The 19,464-nt window shown below is 37.5% G+C and overlaps 1 protein-coding gene across 1 annotated transcript in view; it reads left to right on the top strand.

The window, feature by feature from the left end:
• SNX27 (sorting nexin 27) overlaps nt 1–19,464 on the top strand; it is a 79,848-nt gene that overhangs the window by 38,674 nt on the left and 21,710 nt on the right. Inside the window, exons 3-6 of the mRNA XM_068963876.1 lie at nt 8,414–8,606; nt 10,165–10,229; nt 12,303–12,407; nt 15,366–15,444. Coding sequence (XP_068819977.1) covers nt 8,414–8,606; nt 10,165–10,229; nt 12,303–12,407; nt 15,366–15,444 — 442 coding nt within the window. The remainder of the gene's footprint in view (nt 1–8,413; nt 8,607–10,164; nt 10,230–12,302; nt 12,408–15,365; nt 15,445–19,464) is intronic.

Genomic DNA, 19,464 nt, shown 5'->3' with positions numbered 1-19,464 from the left:
TTCAATTTCCATCTGGTATCATATTCCTTCTGCCTGAAGAAATTCCATTAATATTCTTGTAGTGTAGATCTGCTGGCAGTGATATCTCTTAGCTTTTGTTGATCTGAAGAAGTCTTTATTTCACCCTTATGTTTGAAAGGCGTAAAATTCAGGGATGAGGATTTTTTTCTTTCAATACATTAGAAATGTCATGCCAAAGGAACAGCTCTCAGTTTCACCAGTCTTTTCTATTCTCCTGTTGTTATTTAGTCTCTGTTTCATTTATTTCTGCTCTGATCTTTATGGTCTCTTTCCTTCTACTAACTAGGTTTTGTTTGTGTGTTTTTCTAGTAACTTTAGGTGTAGGTTTACTTGTTTATTGGAGATTTTTCTTGTTTCCTAAAGTAGACTTATATTGTTATAAACATCTCTTAGAACTGCTTTTGTTGTTTGCATAGGTTTTGGATCATTGTGTTTTCATTTGTCTCCATGTATTTTTAAATTTCCTCTTTGATTTCTTCACCCATTGTTTGTTGAGTAGCATATTGTTTAGCCTCCATGTGTTTGTGGTTTTTGCAGTTTTTTTCTTGTAATTAATTTCTAGTCTCATAGCATTGTGGTCAGAAAAGATGTTTGATATGATTTCAGTCTTAAATTTCATGAGACTTGTTTTGTAGTCTAGTATGTGATCTGTTCTGAAGACTTCTATGTGCACTTGAAAAGAATGAATAATTTGCCTCTTTTGGGTGGGATGTTATACCTGCTAGCAAAGTACTGCTCAGAATCTTTCAAGCTAGGCTTCAACAGTATGTGAACCAAGAACTTCCAGATGTACAAGCTGGATTTGGAAAAGGCAGAGGAACCAGAGATCAAATTGCTGACATCTATTGAATCATAGGAAAAGCTAGAGAATTCCAGAAAAAGCAACTACTTCTGCTTCATTAACTATGCTAAAGCCTTTGACTGTGTAGATCACAACAAACTGGAAAATTCTTAAAGAGATGGGACTACCAGACCACCTGACCTGCCTTCTGAGAAACCTGTATGCAGGTCAAGAGGCAACAGTTAAAACTGGACATGGAACAACGGACTGGTTCAAATTGGGAATAGAATACGATAGGGCTGTATATTGTCACACTGCTTATTCAACCTATATGCAGAGTACATCATGTGAAATGCCAGGCTGGATGAAGCACAAGTTGGAATCAAGATTGTGGGAAGAAATATCAGGTATGCAGATGACACCACCTTTATGGCCGAGAGCAAAGAAGAACTAAAGAGCCTCTTGATGAGAGTGCAAAGTTGTCTTAAAACTCAACATTCAAAATATGAAGGTCATGGCATCTAGTCCCATCACTCCATGGCAGATAAATGGGGAAACAGTGACAGACTTTATTTTCTTGAGCTCCAGAATCTCTGTGGATGGTGACTGCAGTCATGAAATTAAAGGCACTTGTTCCTTGGAAGAAAGGGAATGATAAACCTAGACGGGATATTAAAAAGCAGACACATTATTTTGCCTCCATATAGTTAAAGCTATGGTTTTTCCAGTAGTCATGTATGGATGTGAGAACTGGACAATAAATAAGCTGAGTGCTGAAGAACTGATGCTTTAAAACTGTGGTGCTGGAAAGGACTCTTGAGAGTCCCCTGGACTGCAAGAAGATCAAACTAGTCAATCCTAAAGGAAATCAGTCCTGAATATTCATTGGAAGGATTGATGCTGAAGCTGAAGCTCCAATCCTTTGGCCACCTGATGGGAAAAGCTGACTCATTGGAAAAGACCCTGATGCTAGGAAATACTGAAGGCAGGAGGAGAAGGGGGTAACAGAGGATGAGATGGTTGGATGGCATCACCAACTTAATGGATATGAGTTTGAGCAAACTCCAGTAGATGGTGAAGGACAGGGAAGGCTGGCGTGCTACAGTCCATGGGGTTGCAAACAGTCGGATATAACTGAGTGACTGAATAGCAACAACAATAACGATATATATATATAGTTGTCCATCTGGTCTGATGTGTCATTTAAGGCTAGTGTTAATTATTGATTTTCTTCTTTTTTTTGGCCATAGCACTTGGCATGTGGAGTTTCCCCCCCAGGGATTGAACCCACAACCCCTGCATTGGCAGTGCAGAGTCTTAACCACTGGAATGCTAGGACTATCCCTCATTATTGATTTTCTGTTTGGATTATCTCTCCATTGATGTAGGTGTGGTGTTAAAGTCCTGTACTATCATTGTGTTACTGCCAACTTGTCCCCTTTATATTTATTAATATTTGCTTTATTTATTTAGGTGCTCCTGTGTTGGGTGCACGGGCTTCCCTGGTGGCTCAGATGGTAAAGCATCTGCCTGCAATGCAGGAGACCTGGGTTTGATCCCTGGGTTGGGAAGATCCCCTGGAGAAGGGAATGGCAACCCACTCCAGTATTCTTGCTTGGAGAACTCCATGGACAGAGGAGCCTGGCGGGCTATAGTCCATGAGGTGTCAAAGAGTTGGACATGACTGAGTGACTAACACAGCAGCAACAGCATGTTGGGTGCATACATATTTACAGTTGTTATATCTTACTGGATTGATCCATTGATTGTTATGTAATTTTCTTCTTTATCTCTTATTACAGACCTTGTTTTAAAGTGTATTTGGTTTGATATAACTATTGTTACCCTGGCTTTCTTTACATTTCATTCATACGGCCTACCTTTTTCCATTCCCTCCTTTTCTGCCTGTGTGTCTCTAGATCTGAAGTGAGTTTCTCTTAGGCAACATATATATGGTTCTTGTTTGTATATCCATTCAGCAGCTCTGTGTCTTTTGATTGGAGTACCTAGTCGATTTATATTTAAAGCAATTGGATAGATTTGTACTTATTGCCATTTTATTAATTGTTTTGGGGTTGTTTTTATGACCCTTTTTTGTTCTTTTCTTTGTCTTTTGCTTTTTACCGTGTCTTTAGCATTATGTTTGGATTCCTTTGTCTTCTTTGTGTGTATATCTTGTGCAGACATTTGGTTTGTGATTACCATGAAGTTTATATATAGCAGTCTGTCACTCTGTATGATCGTTTTAAGTTTCTGACCCCTTAATTTTGAATGCATTTTAACAATCCTGTGTTTTTACTCTTCACCATGTTTATTGTTTTTAACATCATATTTTACACCCTTTTTTGACATGTATATCTCTTAACTGCTTATTATGATATTGATGATTTTGATACTTTTGTCTTTTAACCTCCCTACTAGCTTTATAATTGACTGATCAACTAACTACCTTTACTGTATGTTTGTCTTTAACAATGAGATTTTCCCTTTGCTAATTTCTTATTTGTAGTTGTGGCCTTTTTTGCATAGAGAAGTCCCTTTAGTGTTTCTTGTAAAGTTGGTTTCATAGGGCTAAACTCTTTTAGCTTTTGCTTGTCTGTAAACCTTTTTTGATTTTCTCCCTCAAATCTGAAGAATACCCTTTCCAGGTAGAGTGTTCTGGGTTGTGGGTGTTTTCCTTTCATCACTGTAGTATATTGTGTCACTCCCTACTGGTCTGCGGTTTCTGCTGAAAAGTCGACTGATAGCCTGATGGGAGTTAGTTCCCTAGTGCATAACTAGTTGCTTTTCCTTCATTGCTTTTAATATTCTCTCTTTATCTTTAATTTTTGCTGTTTTAATGACAGCGTGTCTTGGTGTGGTCCTCTTTGGGTTGGTCTGTTGGGACTCACTGTGCTTCCCAGATCTGGATGTCTGGTTTCTTTCCTAAGTTAGGAAAGTTTTTAGTTACTACATCTTCAAATATGCTCTCAGCACCTTTTATTTCTTTTCTCCTTCTGGGACCCCTGTTAAATGAATGTTATATGCTTGATGTTGTCCTAAAGGTCTCATTTTTAAAAAATTATTTTTCCTTTTTTCTGTTCAGTTTGAGTTATTTTTTTTACTCTGTCTTCCAGTTTTCTAATTCATTCCTCTGTATCATCTAATCTCTTATTGAATCCTTCTAGTGTATTTTTTATTTTAGTTACTGTATTTTTCATCTGTTTGGGTCTACTTTATATTTTCTAACTCTCTGTTAGAAAAAGTCTGACTTCTCACTGTGTTCATCTAGTCTTCTCCAAAGTTCTTTGAACATTTTTATGATCATTACCTTGAAATCTTGGTTGTATAAATTGCTTATCTCCATTTCACTTAGTTCTTTTTCTGGGGTTTTGTCTTGTTCCTTTGTTTGGAACATATTCCTCTGTAGCCTAATTTTGCCTAATTCTGTGTTTTTATTCCTATGTATTTGGTAGGTTGGAATGTTTCCTTATCATGGAGAAGTGGCCTTAAGTAGGAAATGCCTATGGGCCAGCAGCATACTTGCTTCTGGTCTCCACACCTTTATGCTTTAGGGGTGCCATCTATATGGGCTGCATGAGCCCTTCTGTTGTGGCAGGCTGACTGCTGTGAGGCACATTGGTAAGCATGGCTGGCTTCTGATTGGGTTGGTTGCCAAGCCTTGCCTAATGCAGAAGCTGTTAGCCACTGGTGGGTGGGGCCATGTCCTGGGAGGGTTCTGGGTCAGATATCAGACTGCTGGTAAGTGGGGCCAGTTCCTGACTCAGCTGGCTAAGGGGTCTGGAGTTTTCCACAGTTGATGTTGGCCCACTGGTGGGTGAGCCTTGATCCCTGGGCAGCTGGCCAATAAATACATATGGAGAGACGATGATCAACATCATTAATAATCTTGGAACTGTAAATTAGGACCAGAGCAAGAAATCTTTTCATACCCATTCCATTTGCAAAAATTAAGAGGACCTTTTTATATTATTACTGAAAAGGAGTGTAAGGAGTATAAATTTATGTAACTGCTTTAGCTTATAAGTTGGCATTGTCTCCTTAGGTTGAATATTCACATACCTTATAATTCTGAAGTTCCTCACATAGAGTGTATCCAGGAGAATCTCTTATATTAATGTATGTACTACAGGCGGCGCCTGCACAAATGTTCACAGTAACATTGTTCATAATAGCTAAAACCAAGAAATATTAAAACCCAGAAACAACCTAAATGTATGTCAACAGAACAGACTTTTCTTAAAATGCAAAACAACAAAGTGCTATGTACAGTGGAATAAACCACAAAGATATATAGCATTGTGGATGAGACTATGTGAGAAAATAAGTGCCAGAAGTCTTATTCTGCATGATAGACTTTTTATAAAACTGAAATACCTTTCGAAAATTAAAATGAGGACTTCCTTGACGGTCCAGTGGTTAAGAATCTGCCTGCCAATGCAGAGGACACAGGTTCGATCCCTAGTCTGGGAAGATTCCATGTACCCTGAGGCAGCTAAACCCATGCACCACAACTGCTGAGCCCACATGTCACAACTGCTGAAACCTGTGTGCTCTAGAGCCTGTGCTGTGCAACAAGAGAAGCTGCTGCAGTGAGAAACCCATGCACCACAACTAGAGAAAGGCTGCACACAACAACAAAGACCCAGGGAAGCCAAAAAAATTAACATAAAAAATAAAAATGTAAAGATTACATGTAAATGTAGTTTGTGCTTTTGTGAGAATTTATCAGTTACCACCTTCTGGCATTCATTCCACAGAATTAAGTCATGAGGATAAAGTAAAATGGTATGGCATGGATTGTCAACATTTACATATAGAGAAATTTAGAAATTATTTCAAAGCTGAATTTTGAAACTTTTATTTGCAGAATCCAGAGAGACAAAATCAGATCACTGATCAGATAAGTTTTACACTTTCCCCACTCATAATTCATTCCTTTTCCCTCAGTGGGGTCGAACTCAGCAAAGAGTATCTCAAGAGGGCAATAACTTGGTACCCTTGGAAGCTGGCTTTGCAATCTGAAGATTCCAACTTTTGAAGTTTTGTAGGATATGGTCAGTTGGAGAAGACAGTGATCAGTGATAGTTAAATTCAACATGTTCTCGCAAGCTAGACAAACTGTCTAATTCCATATATGAGCCAGCCAGTCCGGGGTTTACATTAAGATGGAAAGATCCTAGAAGTACTACCTGCCTGCCTATATCTTTAGTCCCTATTTTATGATAATCTCCTTCATGTCTGGCAAATATATTTTTTGACGGACCATTCTCATTTGTAATGAGACCATGGTCATTTCTCATGGACCATGGACCTTCACAAGTTGATTCACCAGGGAATCCGTCATTTTCTTTGCAAATGAGTGTGTCCAAATCAGCGAAATGAATACTAATGGATCATAGGTTAATTTTAAGGACAAATGAAAAACAAAGCATCACTGTTGTAATATCTTTTTGTATGTTTTTCATTTGCTAAGCACCGCTAATTTAAAAATGGTTTAGCTCTTGTGGAAGCCATTCCTACCTGCATGAATGTATTACTGAACTGTCGGGCATCCTATTTATAGTTCTGTTCCCTTTGACTTTACGTTTAAGTGGGAAGAGGTGGGTGGTGAGAGGCTATTTGATGTTACTGTTCTCACCTTATGAGAAACTGAAATTTTAGGGTTGAAATTGTCACAGAGGCCTCTTAAGTTTTAGGGTTCTTTCTACCCTGAGAAATGTTTTGTTAGACTTGAGATCACTCAAGTGATCATCACTGGGGAAATGTAGTCATAGTCTTTAGAAGGCAGTGATGGAAATACTTGGTATTACATGTGATTCATTACAATCAGTGACAAATTTGCATGATAATTATAAGAAGAAAACTCATTGATCAGGATCGTATTCATTCCCTGGACACTGATAGTAGTTAGAGGCTTTGCTTAGGGGAGGATCATAGGAGGAGAGCTGTGAGAGAGGAGTTTTGAATGACTAATTATTGTTACATTTAATTTATACTTCTTAAATCATAGAAGCATGGAAAAGATTCTTCTTGAGACTGAAGGAAATGCTTTGGTGTATACATTCTCAGTGACAAAGTCTTTGTTTATTTATTAAATTGAAGTATAGTTGATTTAGAGTAATTGTGTTAACTGTATCTGTACAACAAAGTGATTCAGTTATATATATATATTCTTTTAAAAGAATGTATATACTTTTTTGTATACATTCATACATATATATACACACTTTCTTTTTTATATTCTTTTCCATTATGGTTAATCATAGGATATTGAATATAGTTCTCTATGCTGTACAGTAGGACCTTGGTGTTCATCCATTCTGTATATAAAAGTCTGGTAACCCCAGCCTGCTACTCCCATCCCTCCCCCAACCCCTTCTCTCTTGGCAACCACCAGTCTGTTCTGTGTTCAGTGACTAAGTCTTGATTACCTGAGTAGATGACCTGTTTTGTGCACATTTAAATTTGTGAGTGATTTTTGCTAATCCAGTAAGTGTGATTTGGGGCTAATTTTCCCATCTCCGTGTAATTTGATATGTTCTGAGACTACTAAGTTACTTACTTGATGTTTCTGGATCATATATCCCACCACTTTCCTTTATGAGGACACATATCTAAGAATTGCACATATATACATTCGTTTCTCTATCAAATATTTACTGAGTGCCTACCGTGTGCCAGGCCCTAATCTGTCTACTTTTTTATGAGTATTATTAACTGTTTATTATTATGAGGAGGTCCTTAGAGTACTTTATTCTTCAGCTTTTTGTTAACTCTGTTTTAATGTTGGAAAGGAGAAGACCAAAACTAGGGACATCTGATTTTAAAAAGGAGCTTTGGCAAAAACGATCTTTTTGGTAGCAAAAATACCAGTATTGCTTACATCATTTTTTAGACCTTTTCTTTGGAAATGTGGTTCACACACAAATGTCAGTCACTTTGCCTTATGATCAATTCTAACTTTTTACATCTCTCTCCAAATTTGCTTGCTTGTTCATTCACATTGGCTTTGAATGATTTTTAATTTTCTGAAAATAAAAATTGATAATTGGCTCCAAAGATATCTAAAACAGTGTGCTGGAGTTTAATTGTAATAGCAAAAATAAGATCATGGGCCCCTTGAAGGCAGCATCTGTCTTTTTTACATACAATTTCTGGCACGTTTATTAAAAGTAAATTTTGTTTCATGGTGACCTTGAACATAAATTCTCTGTTAAGTGTATAGAGAAATATACCTGCTGCTGCTGCTAAGTCACATCAGTCATGTCCGACTCTGCAACCCCATAGACGGCAGCCCACCAGGCTCCCCTGTCCCTGGGATTCTCCAGGCAAGAACACTGGAGTGGGTTGCCATTTCCTTCTCCAGTGCATGAAAGTGAAAAGTGAAAGTGAAGTCACTCAGTTGTGTCTGACTCTTCGTGACCCCATGGACTGCAGTCTACCAGGCTCCTTCGTCCATGGGATTTTCCAGGCGAGAGTACTGGAGTGGGGTGGCATTGCCTTCTCTGACCTAACCAGTGTCAATCTGAGCCTGACTCTAGGTGATTCTGTGATTTAATATGTAGTAAGTAGGTTTTTTTTGTTGTTGTTGTTCTTCCCCCTCACCAGGTCTACAATGTTTACATGGCAGGGAGGCAGCTGTGTTCTAAGCGGTACCGGGAGTTTGCCATCTTACACCAGAACCTGAAGAGAGAGTTTGCCAACTTTACATTTCCCCGACTTCCAGGGAAGTGGCCATTCTCTTTATCAGAACAGCAATTAGATGCCCGACGTCGGGGGCTGGAAGAATATCTAGAAAAAGGTAAGCCAGCCTATTAAACTCTATTATCTTGAGTAAACATCGGGTCGAGATAGTATGCTGTGGCTCCTAAGCTGCATAGCTGTTTCTAGAAACTCAATAGTGAAAGTCACATTTCTGACTATAGATGTTGATTGATCTGAGTGTTAAAGCCCAACACTGAACTGTTCAGTACAGCAGTTAATAGCCTATGTTATTGACTCACTGAACACTTAACAACAATAGAAAAATGCATAATTATTTTGTTATGCATTAAGGACCTTTATTTATAGGGTTATATTGTTTGCCAGCAAACACATACACACTCAACATGCTAAATTTATTTGGAAGCTAGGTATTTAAGACATTTTAATGAAAGTGATTCTTAGTTTACTGACATAGCCTACTTGAAAATTCCTTATTCCTTTTGGACAGGTTTGCTGAGTTGTAAGTGAGCTAAAGTCCCCTTGTTCTTAGCAGGTTATAGGTAGAAATATTAAAACTAACTTGTTATTAGTATCTCAGAACTTGCAAACAAGACATTAGGAATCTTTGGATGTGGAAGCTGAGACATTCATTTGTCTAGAAGGGCAGGGAGAAATGACAAAGATCTCCTAAATATGATGGTTCAGTTTGTGGCTCAGAGAAGAGACCTTGCTTTGATATAGAGTTATATAATTTGCTAGGCATGCAAATTTTTTCTTTAAAATACTCATTTAATAGAATAATGGTCTTATGTGGTATTTAGTAATTCTGTGTCCTTGTAGAAGAACTAATTGACCTACTTGAATTTTTAAAAACTTTGGTGGAGAGCTTTCCCTGAAGAAAAACCATTTCCTCCATAGAAGGTAGTTAAACTTTATCTATTTTTAACTTCTCTAACGTGGAATGGCCTCTAAACACAGCCCTTGGGAAATGAAAAAGAGTACAGGTTTTCTTTTTAATAAAATGAAGTAAAATCAGCAGTGTAATTTATTTTCCCCATGAGAATGTTAGGAAATTGACTCTCTTAGATGATTACCTACCTACCTGCCTGTTTTCCTTTCCTTCCTTTTCCCTTTCTCTCTCTCTCTTTTTTTCAGTTGTAGTTGTTTTGAAGTTAAACTTAGTGAGATGAGAAGAGGTACTCAGCTTAATACTTGATTACCCCTTTTTTCCCAAAGTGGCTTTAAATGTTAATGATTCTCTTACTGACCTTCTCCTATGCCAAATAGATATTTTCTTTGTATTTTAATTGTGTGTTTGATACATTCCTAATTGTCTGTACTTTTGCTCTATTCTCTGGCTTATTAACATAAGCCAGCAAAGTTGGATTTACTGAACTTTTATTTCTCTTTTATGAGTGACTTCCTTTGTGTATGTTTAATGTTTTTAGCAAGCTGTATCTTTGTACACCCTATTATTCCTCAGTTCTACTTCATATATAAATGTTTGTTGTGCCTTAAAATACTGTGTGTCATGGATGGCATACTACTTCAGCATTGCCTGCTACTGATGATTTATATTTAAATCTTGATATGTTCTTGACTATATATTCTTAATTTTAGGGCCTCATGCCAGATTCTATCTTTGTTTTCTATAGTGTGCTCAATACGAGTCATTGGCGAAAGTGACATCATGCAGGAATTTCTGTCAGAATCAGATGAGGTAGGTGAATACCCACTACAGTGACTATTTCCCTCTTGGCTTCTTGTGGGGAAGATTGAAGTTATTGATTCTGGGTTGAATTGCCGTAAATTCTCCAAATGACTAATTTTTCAACTTTCTTTTTTTACGTGTTCTGCTTATCCTTCAGGTCCTAGTGCTAGGTCTGCCTTCTCTTTGACCCCTTCCCTGATGCTCAAGTCATTAATTTTCTATTCCACCAAGAACTTCTGCAGTCAGTACCACTTAATTATCACTTTGTTGCTATCTCATTCTCTAATTTTTTATACATATAGTCAGGTTATCACTTTATAATTTTACTTTACTAGAGTATGAGCTACATGTAGGTAAGAGCTAAATCTTAATTATTTTCTTTTCAGCTTTTTGACATATAATTGTCAGATAGGAATTGTATATATTTAGGTATGTGATTTGATGTTTTGATATCTGTATAAATTGTGAAATGATCACCATAGTCAAGTTAACATATTTATCACCTCATTACTATTTCCTCCCTTCTTTCTTGTTGTTTTCTTCCTTCCATCCTTCCATCTTCCCTTCCTTCCTTTCTTCACTTCTGATCTGCCCCTTAGCAAATTTCAGTATTGCCCCTTAACAAAATAGTATTGTTAACTATGGTCACCATGCTGTACATTCGATCTTCAGAACAAGAGCTAAATCTTGATCATCTCTATATTCCCAGTGCCTTAGCACAATGTTAAACATATTGTAGGTGCTTAATAAATACTAATTGAATAGACAAATGACTGTGTAATGCTATTGTACTAGTATGTTATTCACTGATTATTTTATATGTATATATTTTATTTTCCCAACTGGATTAAAAGTTCTTGCAGACAAGGGCTTATAACAAAGTAATGCTTAGGATGATTTTAGGCAATTTTACTCTTTTAAAAGTGGATTTGTTCCTAAATAGTTGTTTCTCTGTAGTAAAAATTACAAGGTCACAGTTTGTTGGAGGAATGTGTAAATTTATCAAAAGCAGTAAGAGAAAAGGACTTCTTTTGAATTAAGGAGGATAAGAATTGTTTACTCTTTGTTTGAAGAAAATTATACATGTACCAGACTAATGCAGATTCCTGAGTTTCATCAGTTTTTCCTTTCAGAGGTGTGGTGATTATTTCAGAGTCTGGAAAGGAACTTAGAATTCCACTTCAGCCAGTCTGATATTGTTGTTCAGTTGCTAAGTTGTGTCCAACTCTTTGTGACCCCATGGACTGTAGTCCCCCAGGCTCCACTATCCATGGGATTTCCCAAGCAAGAATACTGGAGTGGGTTGCCATTTCCTCCTCCAGGGAATCTTCCCAACCCAGGATCAAACCTGTGTCTCCTGCATTGGCAGGTGGATTCTTCACCACTGAGCAGCTACCAGGGAAGCCCATGCCGGACCACTTAAAACCAGAGAATAGTTGTTGAAACTTCTGCTTTCAGTTGTTTTCTTTTCTCATTTGTGAGTTCTGAATGTTTGAAAGTAAGCCAAAATCTCATCTGTGTTTGACCTAGAGTGCTTCACACAAGTTTTCTGTTTTGGATGTGAACACAACACACTGAGTTTAATGTATTTCTTTCCTTCCTGTTCCTCTTAAAGGTTAACTTTTGCTACAGCCGAAAGTCAGCTTTATGACTGACTTGTAAAATGTAAATGTATTGGTTTATAAGATGTCTTTTTTTCCCCTTTTCACTGAAACTCATTTTCTTTCTGTCACAAGTTTAGGTTGTTGTTGAGCGTGTTGCAAGGAGAGTGAAGATATACTGGGTCATAATTTTTTTTTTAATTCTTCAAATAATTTTATTTATTTATTTACTTTATTTTTCTGTACAATACTGCATTGGTTTTGCCATACATCAACATGAATCCTCCACGGGTGTACACGTGTTCCCAATCCTGAACCCCCCTCCCACCTCCCTCCCCATACCATCTCTCTGGGTCATCCCAGTGCACCAGCCCCAAGCATCCTGTATGCTGCATCGAACCTAGACTGGCAATTCGTTTCTTATATGATATTGTACATGTTAATTTTTTTTTAACTAATTCTTTTTCTGTCTTTTCCCCAGAATTACAATGGTGTGTCCGATGTAGAGCTGAGAGTAGCATTACCAGATGGAACAACAGTTACAGTCAGGGTTAAAAAGAACAGTACTACAGACCAAGTATATCAGGTAAATTCAACTTGAACAAGTAGACTTACATTGGTTGGTTTAAAACTGAGAGAGATAGATTAAATGAGTTAACACATATGAAGTGCTTGGAGTATCTGGCATGTAATAAATGTATTAAATATTAGCTGCTACTGTTGATGTTAATTATTATTAGTACTTTGTCTTTCTTAAAAGAAAGGCAATAAATATCTTAGGTTGTATTGGTTGTGATTAGTACCCCCTCTTTTTAATTGTAAAAACTTTATAATGTACATTAAAATAGAATAGTACCATGAAGTTCCATGTTCTCATCACTCATATTTAATAATCCTCAAGATTTTGCCACATTTGTGTTAAAGATACAGTTTTCCTTTTCCTTTGTTTAAATATTTTAAGACAAATTCCATGTTATTGGACCTGTATGCATTTCTGTATGCATCTGTGAAAAATACAGACATTTTTTTATATAATCACAAAATTATTATCAAACCTAAAAAATTAACTACTTGCTTGGTATTAACTAATAACAAATCCATAGTCAAGTTTTCCCAGTTGTCTAAAAATGATTCTTTACAGTTGGTTGTTAAAATCTGGATCTAAACAAGGTCCTCATGTGACATTTGGTTTTTATGTTCATTTTAATATAGGGCCGGCTCCCTTTCCTTCCCTTCCCCAACTTTTTTCCCCAGATTATTTGCTTTATTGCAGAAATTGGGTCTGTGTCCTGTGGAATGTTCCACATTCTGAATTTACCCATTTGTTTCTTTTGCCTATTTATGTCATTTAATATGTCTTTCTGTTTCCTTATATTTTCTATAAATGGAATTTTGCTCTAGAGGCTCGATTAGGTTCTGCTTTTCTGTTAAGAATACTTCATAATCTATGCTATATACTTCATATTACTTCTCAACAGGAGGAACACAATATCTGGTTATCCACTTTTAGTGATTAATTAGTAGCTTTAGGTGGTAATAACTTGATATCTCCATTGTTTACTCCACTGATTTTTTTATTCATTGAGTTTTTCATTGATAATTACTGTTGTAACCAGTGATTTTATTAAGGGTTGCAAAAATGCTGATTTTCCAATTCTCTCATGTCTTCACATTTATTAACTAGAATTCTTCTATAAGAATGTTCCCTTATCAACTAAGGCTATTTGGTATCCTGAAATACAGTTTGTAGGGAAGGGTGGATAAATATGTAATTCTTCCCTTTTATTGCCAGTTCGTGGCGTAAAGAAATGGTGCCCTTATTGATTCCAGTGATATCCAGTGAGATTTTTTTTTTTTAGTATTATGTGGGTTTTTAGATACTCAGTATGATTTAATCAAAAGCAGTATTCTTTTTGGTGTTCACATTGTTCTGTCTTTGGTCACTGGAAGCTCCTTCATGTCTGCTCCTGTGGGGTTTTTTGGTGCAACTCATTTGTTTATGATAGCATCCATGCTTTTTGGTACAACAAGATGCTCGGGGCTCATCTTCGTATATTTCCCATACTAGATCTAGAATCAGCCATTTTCCCAAGGAGTCCTGTTTCCTTTCAGTAAGGAATGGTATTTAAAGATCGTGATCTGGGTGCTGGGTATAATTGTTTCTTTTAGGCCTTTTCTTTGGTCGTTAATCTTGATTTGATAAAGAGAGACTAGCAGATGCCTGGATATTAGTGCTTATTTCTACTTTGTAGCAAATAAATTATCCCCCAAATATTTACTGTATACCATGGCAAAGGGTATGTACAGATCTGAGGTATTTCAGAAATTATAAAATGGTAGATTGATTACAAGGAAAACATTAATTTTATATAGCTTACTGATGTTTTGTTTTCAGTATTTCTCTACAAAGGTGTAACTTTTTTTTCAGTTCTCTCCTTACCCGATTACTGAGACTTCTAGCTATAAGCCATTTTCCAGACCCTGAGGAGATACCAGTTTCTGTCTGGTGCAGTATAGGATTGTAACTCAGAACTCTTACAGTCTCCAGTCTCTGCCTCACTTCAGGGATGACCCTAGGTCTGCTTCGTGAGCAGATCTGGGAAGAAGGAAGGATATACTTATGTTTGGCTTACCGAGACACTAATACTCAACAGTTTTTTCTTGTTTAATTAACACCTCATTTATACATTTTGGGATTGACCTTGGAAAGGAATTTTGATACTACTAGTTTGTGTTTTTTGCTTTGTGTTTTGTTGCTGTTTGCATGTAATTTCGGTTTTCTTTTATCTGTATATGGATCTTTCAGTTTCTTTTTATTTGTCATGTTAGGACCTTGGTTTCTAGAGAGAAGGACTGATACTTGTTCAAAGTGTCTTTGTTGTTCCAACAGTTTGCTTTTTTCATGTGGATAAGAATGACAGTAATTCTTAGGAAATGGAAGTACTGAACATGAGACATGGATTATCTGAAAAGTAAACAAGAATAATTTGTGAAGTATGAAAAAAATTGGTAACCACTGTTTTAAGCTCAAGAACCAAAGATGTAGATCTTGTATGGTAACGGCCTGTATTAAAATGTAGGCTGAATGTGTAAGACTAGATATTTATAAGAATTTATTTTCCTCTTAAAATCTGTCCTTGTGAAGCACATGTCTTGCTGCTGCTGCTGCTGCTGCTGCTAAGTTGCTTCAGTTAAGTGCTGTGAAAAAAGACCCTTATGAGATGAAGTTATATTTCAGAGAGCAAAGCTGGTATTTAAGGAGAGACTATTAATCAGCTTTAAAATTTGTATTGAGAGGTCATAGCTATTTGGGTCAAATACTATAGGTACTTTTACTCTTTTATTTATTTGATGCATGTATATGCATGTGTGTGTACATACATACAAAGAAGAGCAGCTGTAGACCATGCATTTCATTTATATGAAGCCAAGATAGTCAGGCCCTTTCCTTCTCCCTGCTTCTCATGCACACACCTATCTTTTCCCAGCCTCGTGAAACTGTGCTTAGTTTCCCTAAAACTAATCTATTTCGTTTACACTTTAGGCAATTGCAGCAAAGGTTGGCATGGACAGTACGACAGTGAACTACTTTGCCTTATTTGAAGTGATCAATCATTCCTTTGGTAAGTGCCAGTGACTAATATTAAGTTTGGTAATATTTTATTCTAATACTAATGTACTGAATTTCCCAGAAACTGTCAGATTGAAACTGTTGGCCTAGAGAAGAAGTTATTGAAGACACGGGGCAGTCCCACTAATTGGACCTGTTTCTAACAAGCAGAAAGGACAAATCCCATTAAGCCCAAGTCTAGGTATCTGATAGCCTTTTTCCTCTTCTGTCAGTGTTGATTACTTGCACCCAGCACTGAAGCAGATATTTTCATGAGATTTTTAAAAATCAGAGATTCAAAATTAATACATTCTAATGAAACCACCTTAAAAAGAGGAGATTTTATTTAACTACAACTTGTTTTAGTGTTCTTTATGCTTTTTGTAGATTTTTAAGAATAGCTTTCTCTTTTCAGGAGTTAGAAAGAGATACACTAATTAAAAGGCTTTGTTTTAATGCATGTATTTAAGTTTTTGTGTAAGCAAGTATCCTTTTTCTAGGAAGTTTTATTGCATGGTGACAGAGATTTTCTCTTACATATTATTTTATAAAAGCTAGGGACAGTTTCATTGAGACCACAAAAGCGGGGAAGTCAGAAGGCTTCCTCTGACTTCCAGTGGTTTTGGAAGATTGACAGATTTCCAATGGTTTATGGGTTTTTCCCCATCATACATATATAGGGGTAAGGGCAGAAACAACAGATCTATAGATCAGAATTTCCCCATTCTGGAAAGGGAGAGAGTTTGGGAGATTTGAATTGCCCTGTCATCCCAGGTCAAGGTAAAACACTTTGATTCCCCCTAAAGCAGCTATTTCTCAGTTATTTATTGTCTTCCCAACTCTCTGTAGTCTACTAGGCAGACATAAATGTTGCAAAGGATTGTTAAGGAACCAGGACACTTGGATTCAAATCTTATCCTTCTTTTCTAAGCTTTTCAATTCAGTTCAGTTGCTTAGTCGTGTCCGACTCTTTGCGACCCCATGAACTTTAGCACGCCAGGTCTCCCTGTCCATCACCAACTCCCGGAGTTTACTCAAACTCAAGCCCATTGAGTCGGTGATACCATCCAACCATCTCATCCTCTGTCGTCTCCTTCACCTACTGCCTTTAATCTTTTCCAGCATCAGGGTCTTTTCCAATGGGTCAGTTCCTTACATTAGGTGGCCAAAGTATTGGAGTTTCAGAATCAGTCCTTCCAATGAATATTCAGGATTGATTTCCTTTAGGATGGACTGGTTGGATCTCCTTGCAGTCCAAGGGACTCTCAAGAGTCTTCACTACCACCACAGTTGAAAAGCATCAATTCTTTGGTGCTCAGCTTTCTTTATAGTCCAACTCTCAGATCCATCCATGACTACTGGAAAAACCATAGCTTTGACTAGATGGACCTTGGTTGGCAAAGTAATGTCTCTGCTTTTTAATAAGCTGTCTAGGTTGGTCATAGCTTTTCTTCCAGGGAGTAAGTGTTTTTTAATTTCATGGCTGCAATCACCATCTGCAGTGATTTTGGAGCCCAACAAAATAAAGTCTGTCACTGTTTCCATTGTTTCCCCATCTATTTACCATGAAGTGATGGGACCAGATGCCATGATCTTGGTTTTCTCAATGTTGAGTTTTAAGCCAACTTTTTCACTCTCCTCTTTCACTTTCATCAAGAGGCTCTTTAGATCTTCTTTGCTTTCTGCCATAAGCGTGGTGGTATCTGCATATCTGAGGTTATTGATATTTATCCTGGCAAAAATCTTGATTCCAGCTTGTGTTTCATCCAGTCCAGCATTTCTCATGATATATTCTGCATATAAGTTAAATAAGCAGGGTGACAATAGAGAGCCTTGATGTACTTCTTTCCTGATTTGGAACCAGTCTGTTGTTGTTCCATGTCCAGTTCTAGCTGTTGCTTCTTGACCTGCATACAGATTTCTCAGGAGGTAGTCAGGTGGTCTGAAATTCCCATCTCTTTCAGAATGTTCCACATTTTGTTGTGATCCACATAGTCAAAGGCTTTGACATAGTCAGTAAAGCAAAAGTAGATGTTTTCCTGGAACTCTCCCACTTTTTTGATGATCCACTGGCTGCTGGCAATTTGATCTCTGGTTCGTCTGCCTTTTCTAAACCCAGCTTGAATATCTGGAAGTTCATGGTTCACATACTGTTGAAGCCTGGCTTGGAGAATTTTGAGCATTACTTTGCTAGCATATGAGATGAGTGCAATTGTGTGGTAGTTTGAGCATTCTTTGGCATTGCCTTTTGCCGGGGTCCAGCCCCGGTGGATCCAGGGTGATTCGAAGGTGGGAGGATGGTGTCGGTGTCTTTGGAAAAATACATATTTAATTACAGATATATAGAGAGATAGTGTAGAATAAGAGGCTGAATAACTTGGTTTACGTGGAATAGCATCCATGCTCCAGATGGGAATTCAGCCAGAAAAACGGGAGCAAGAAAGAAGTGACATGGGGGAATCAGTCTTTCCGGAAGCTGATCCAATTTCATCATTTTTGTGTTTGCTTATATACCTTTTCTTACATATAGGGATGAATACAGAGTCATGCGGGGGTTAGCAGTCCTGACCTTTATCAAAATCAGGTGCTTCACATAAATGTATAAAAAAAAGGTCTTAGGTATATTACATCATCTTCTGGCCATGAGTGAGACCTGCTGACATTTTATGATCCTTTCTTTCTGATAACCAAAAAACTTATTTCTTCCAAGGGTGTTTTTTCTTAAACCAGGCACCACCCTCCAAATAAAGTTACATTCCTATAGGATGAGGGTGTAGTGAGTTACAATCAAGACAGAAATTTATTTAACCCAAGGTTAACATGATTAATCTTAAAGGTTAATACTTATTTCTCCTATATGCTTAAAGGTTAATGCTTATTTCTCCTATTTGCTAGTTATATTCATTATAAGGGCAGGGAGCATGGAGATTTAGCAGCAAACATCAGCTCAACAAATGAAAATTCTTTCACCAATGTCCCCCTTAAGATCTATTTAGTCTTAAGATAGTGATAAAGTTACATTTTTACATAGCAAGGACACAGTGACTTATAACAAAGTACAGTGATCTATTACAAAAGAGAAAATTCATTAACTCAAAAAGTCTAGTATTGCTAACATCAAAAACTACTATATTTCCTTATCTATATTCCAAATACATTGATTAATATATTCCCAGGTGCCTAAGGATATGGAGGCCTGGTGGCAATCATTGACTCAACAAGAAGAAAAAGCCCTATGCTAATTAAGACTCTCAAAATACTCCAAAGCTCTCTGTGCTGTTTATGGTTAAGAGGTAGTAAACAATCATGTGGCAGGAGTATGGACAATCCTGTCACACAAGCTAGTCTGTCAGCAAAGAGGTTTGACCTGAGACATCCTTGTCCCACCCAGAGCAGGGAATTAGCAGCAGTTATTGACACAACAAATGAAAAAACCCTTCACCAATATAATTCCTAACGAACCCACTATACTAATAGTTTCCAACTCCCCAAAAGAATTTGCCTTTAGTAAGTCTAAAACATCTCATGCCTCTCAGATTGGGAGGCTGTAAACAATCACATGTGGCCAGACGAACCTATGCAGGTGAGCTAGATAACCTTCAGAGGAGTCCGTAATCTGAAACACTCTTGTCATGCCCAAGGAATTTTTATTGCCTTGGAGCTGCACGTTTACTCCTTCTCCGAGAGAAATGGTGATGGGGGAGAGCCCCCCGTAAAGTCAGAGGTGTAGGTGAGAGCATAAAACAGACTCTGGTTTTGGGGTAGATGCTCGGGAACAGGGTGTTTCCTGAGGCTTGATCACGCCTTTGCATATGCCAAACCTCCTTCCTCATGACCTTTGCCATGGGCGGCGTTCCTCACACTGGCCCCCGGCAGCCTTTCTTTGGGATTGGAATGAAAATGGACCTTTTCCAGTCCTGTGGCCACTGCTGAGTTTCCAAATGTGCTGGCATATTGCATGCAGCACTTTCACAGCATCATCTTTCAGGATTTGAAATAGCTCAACTGGAATTCCATCACCTCCACCAGCTTT

Source organism: Capricornis sumatraensis, chromosome 2 (genome assembly GCF_032405125.1).
Source record: "Capricornis sumatraensis isolate serow.1 chromosome 2, serow.2, whole genome shotgun sequence".
Taxonomy (NCBI): Eukaryota; Metazoa; Chordata; class Mammalia; order Artiodactyla; family Bovidae; genus Capricornis; species Capricornis sumatraensis.
This window is presented reverse-complemented; position numbering and strand designations above follow the sequence as displayed.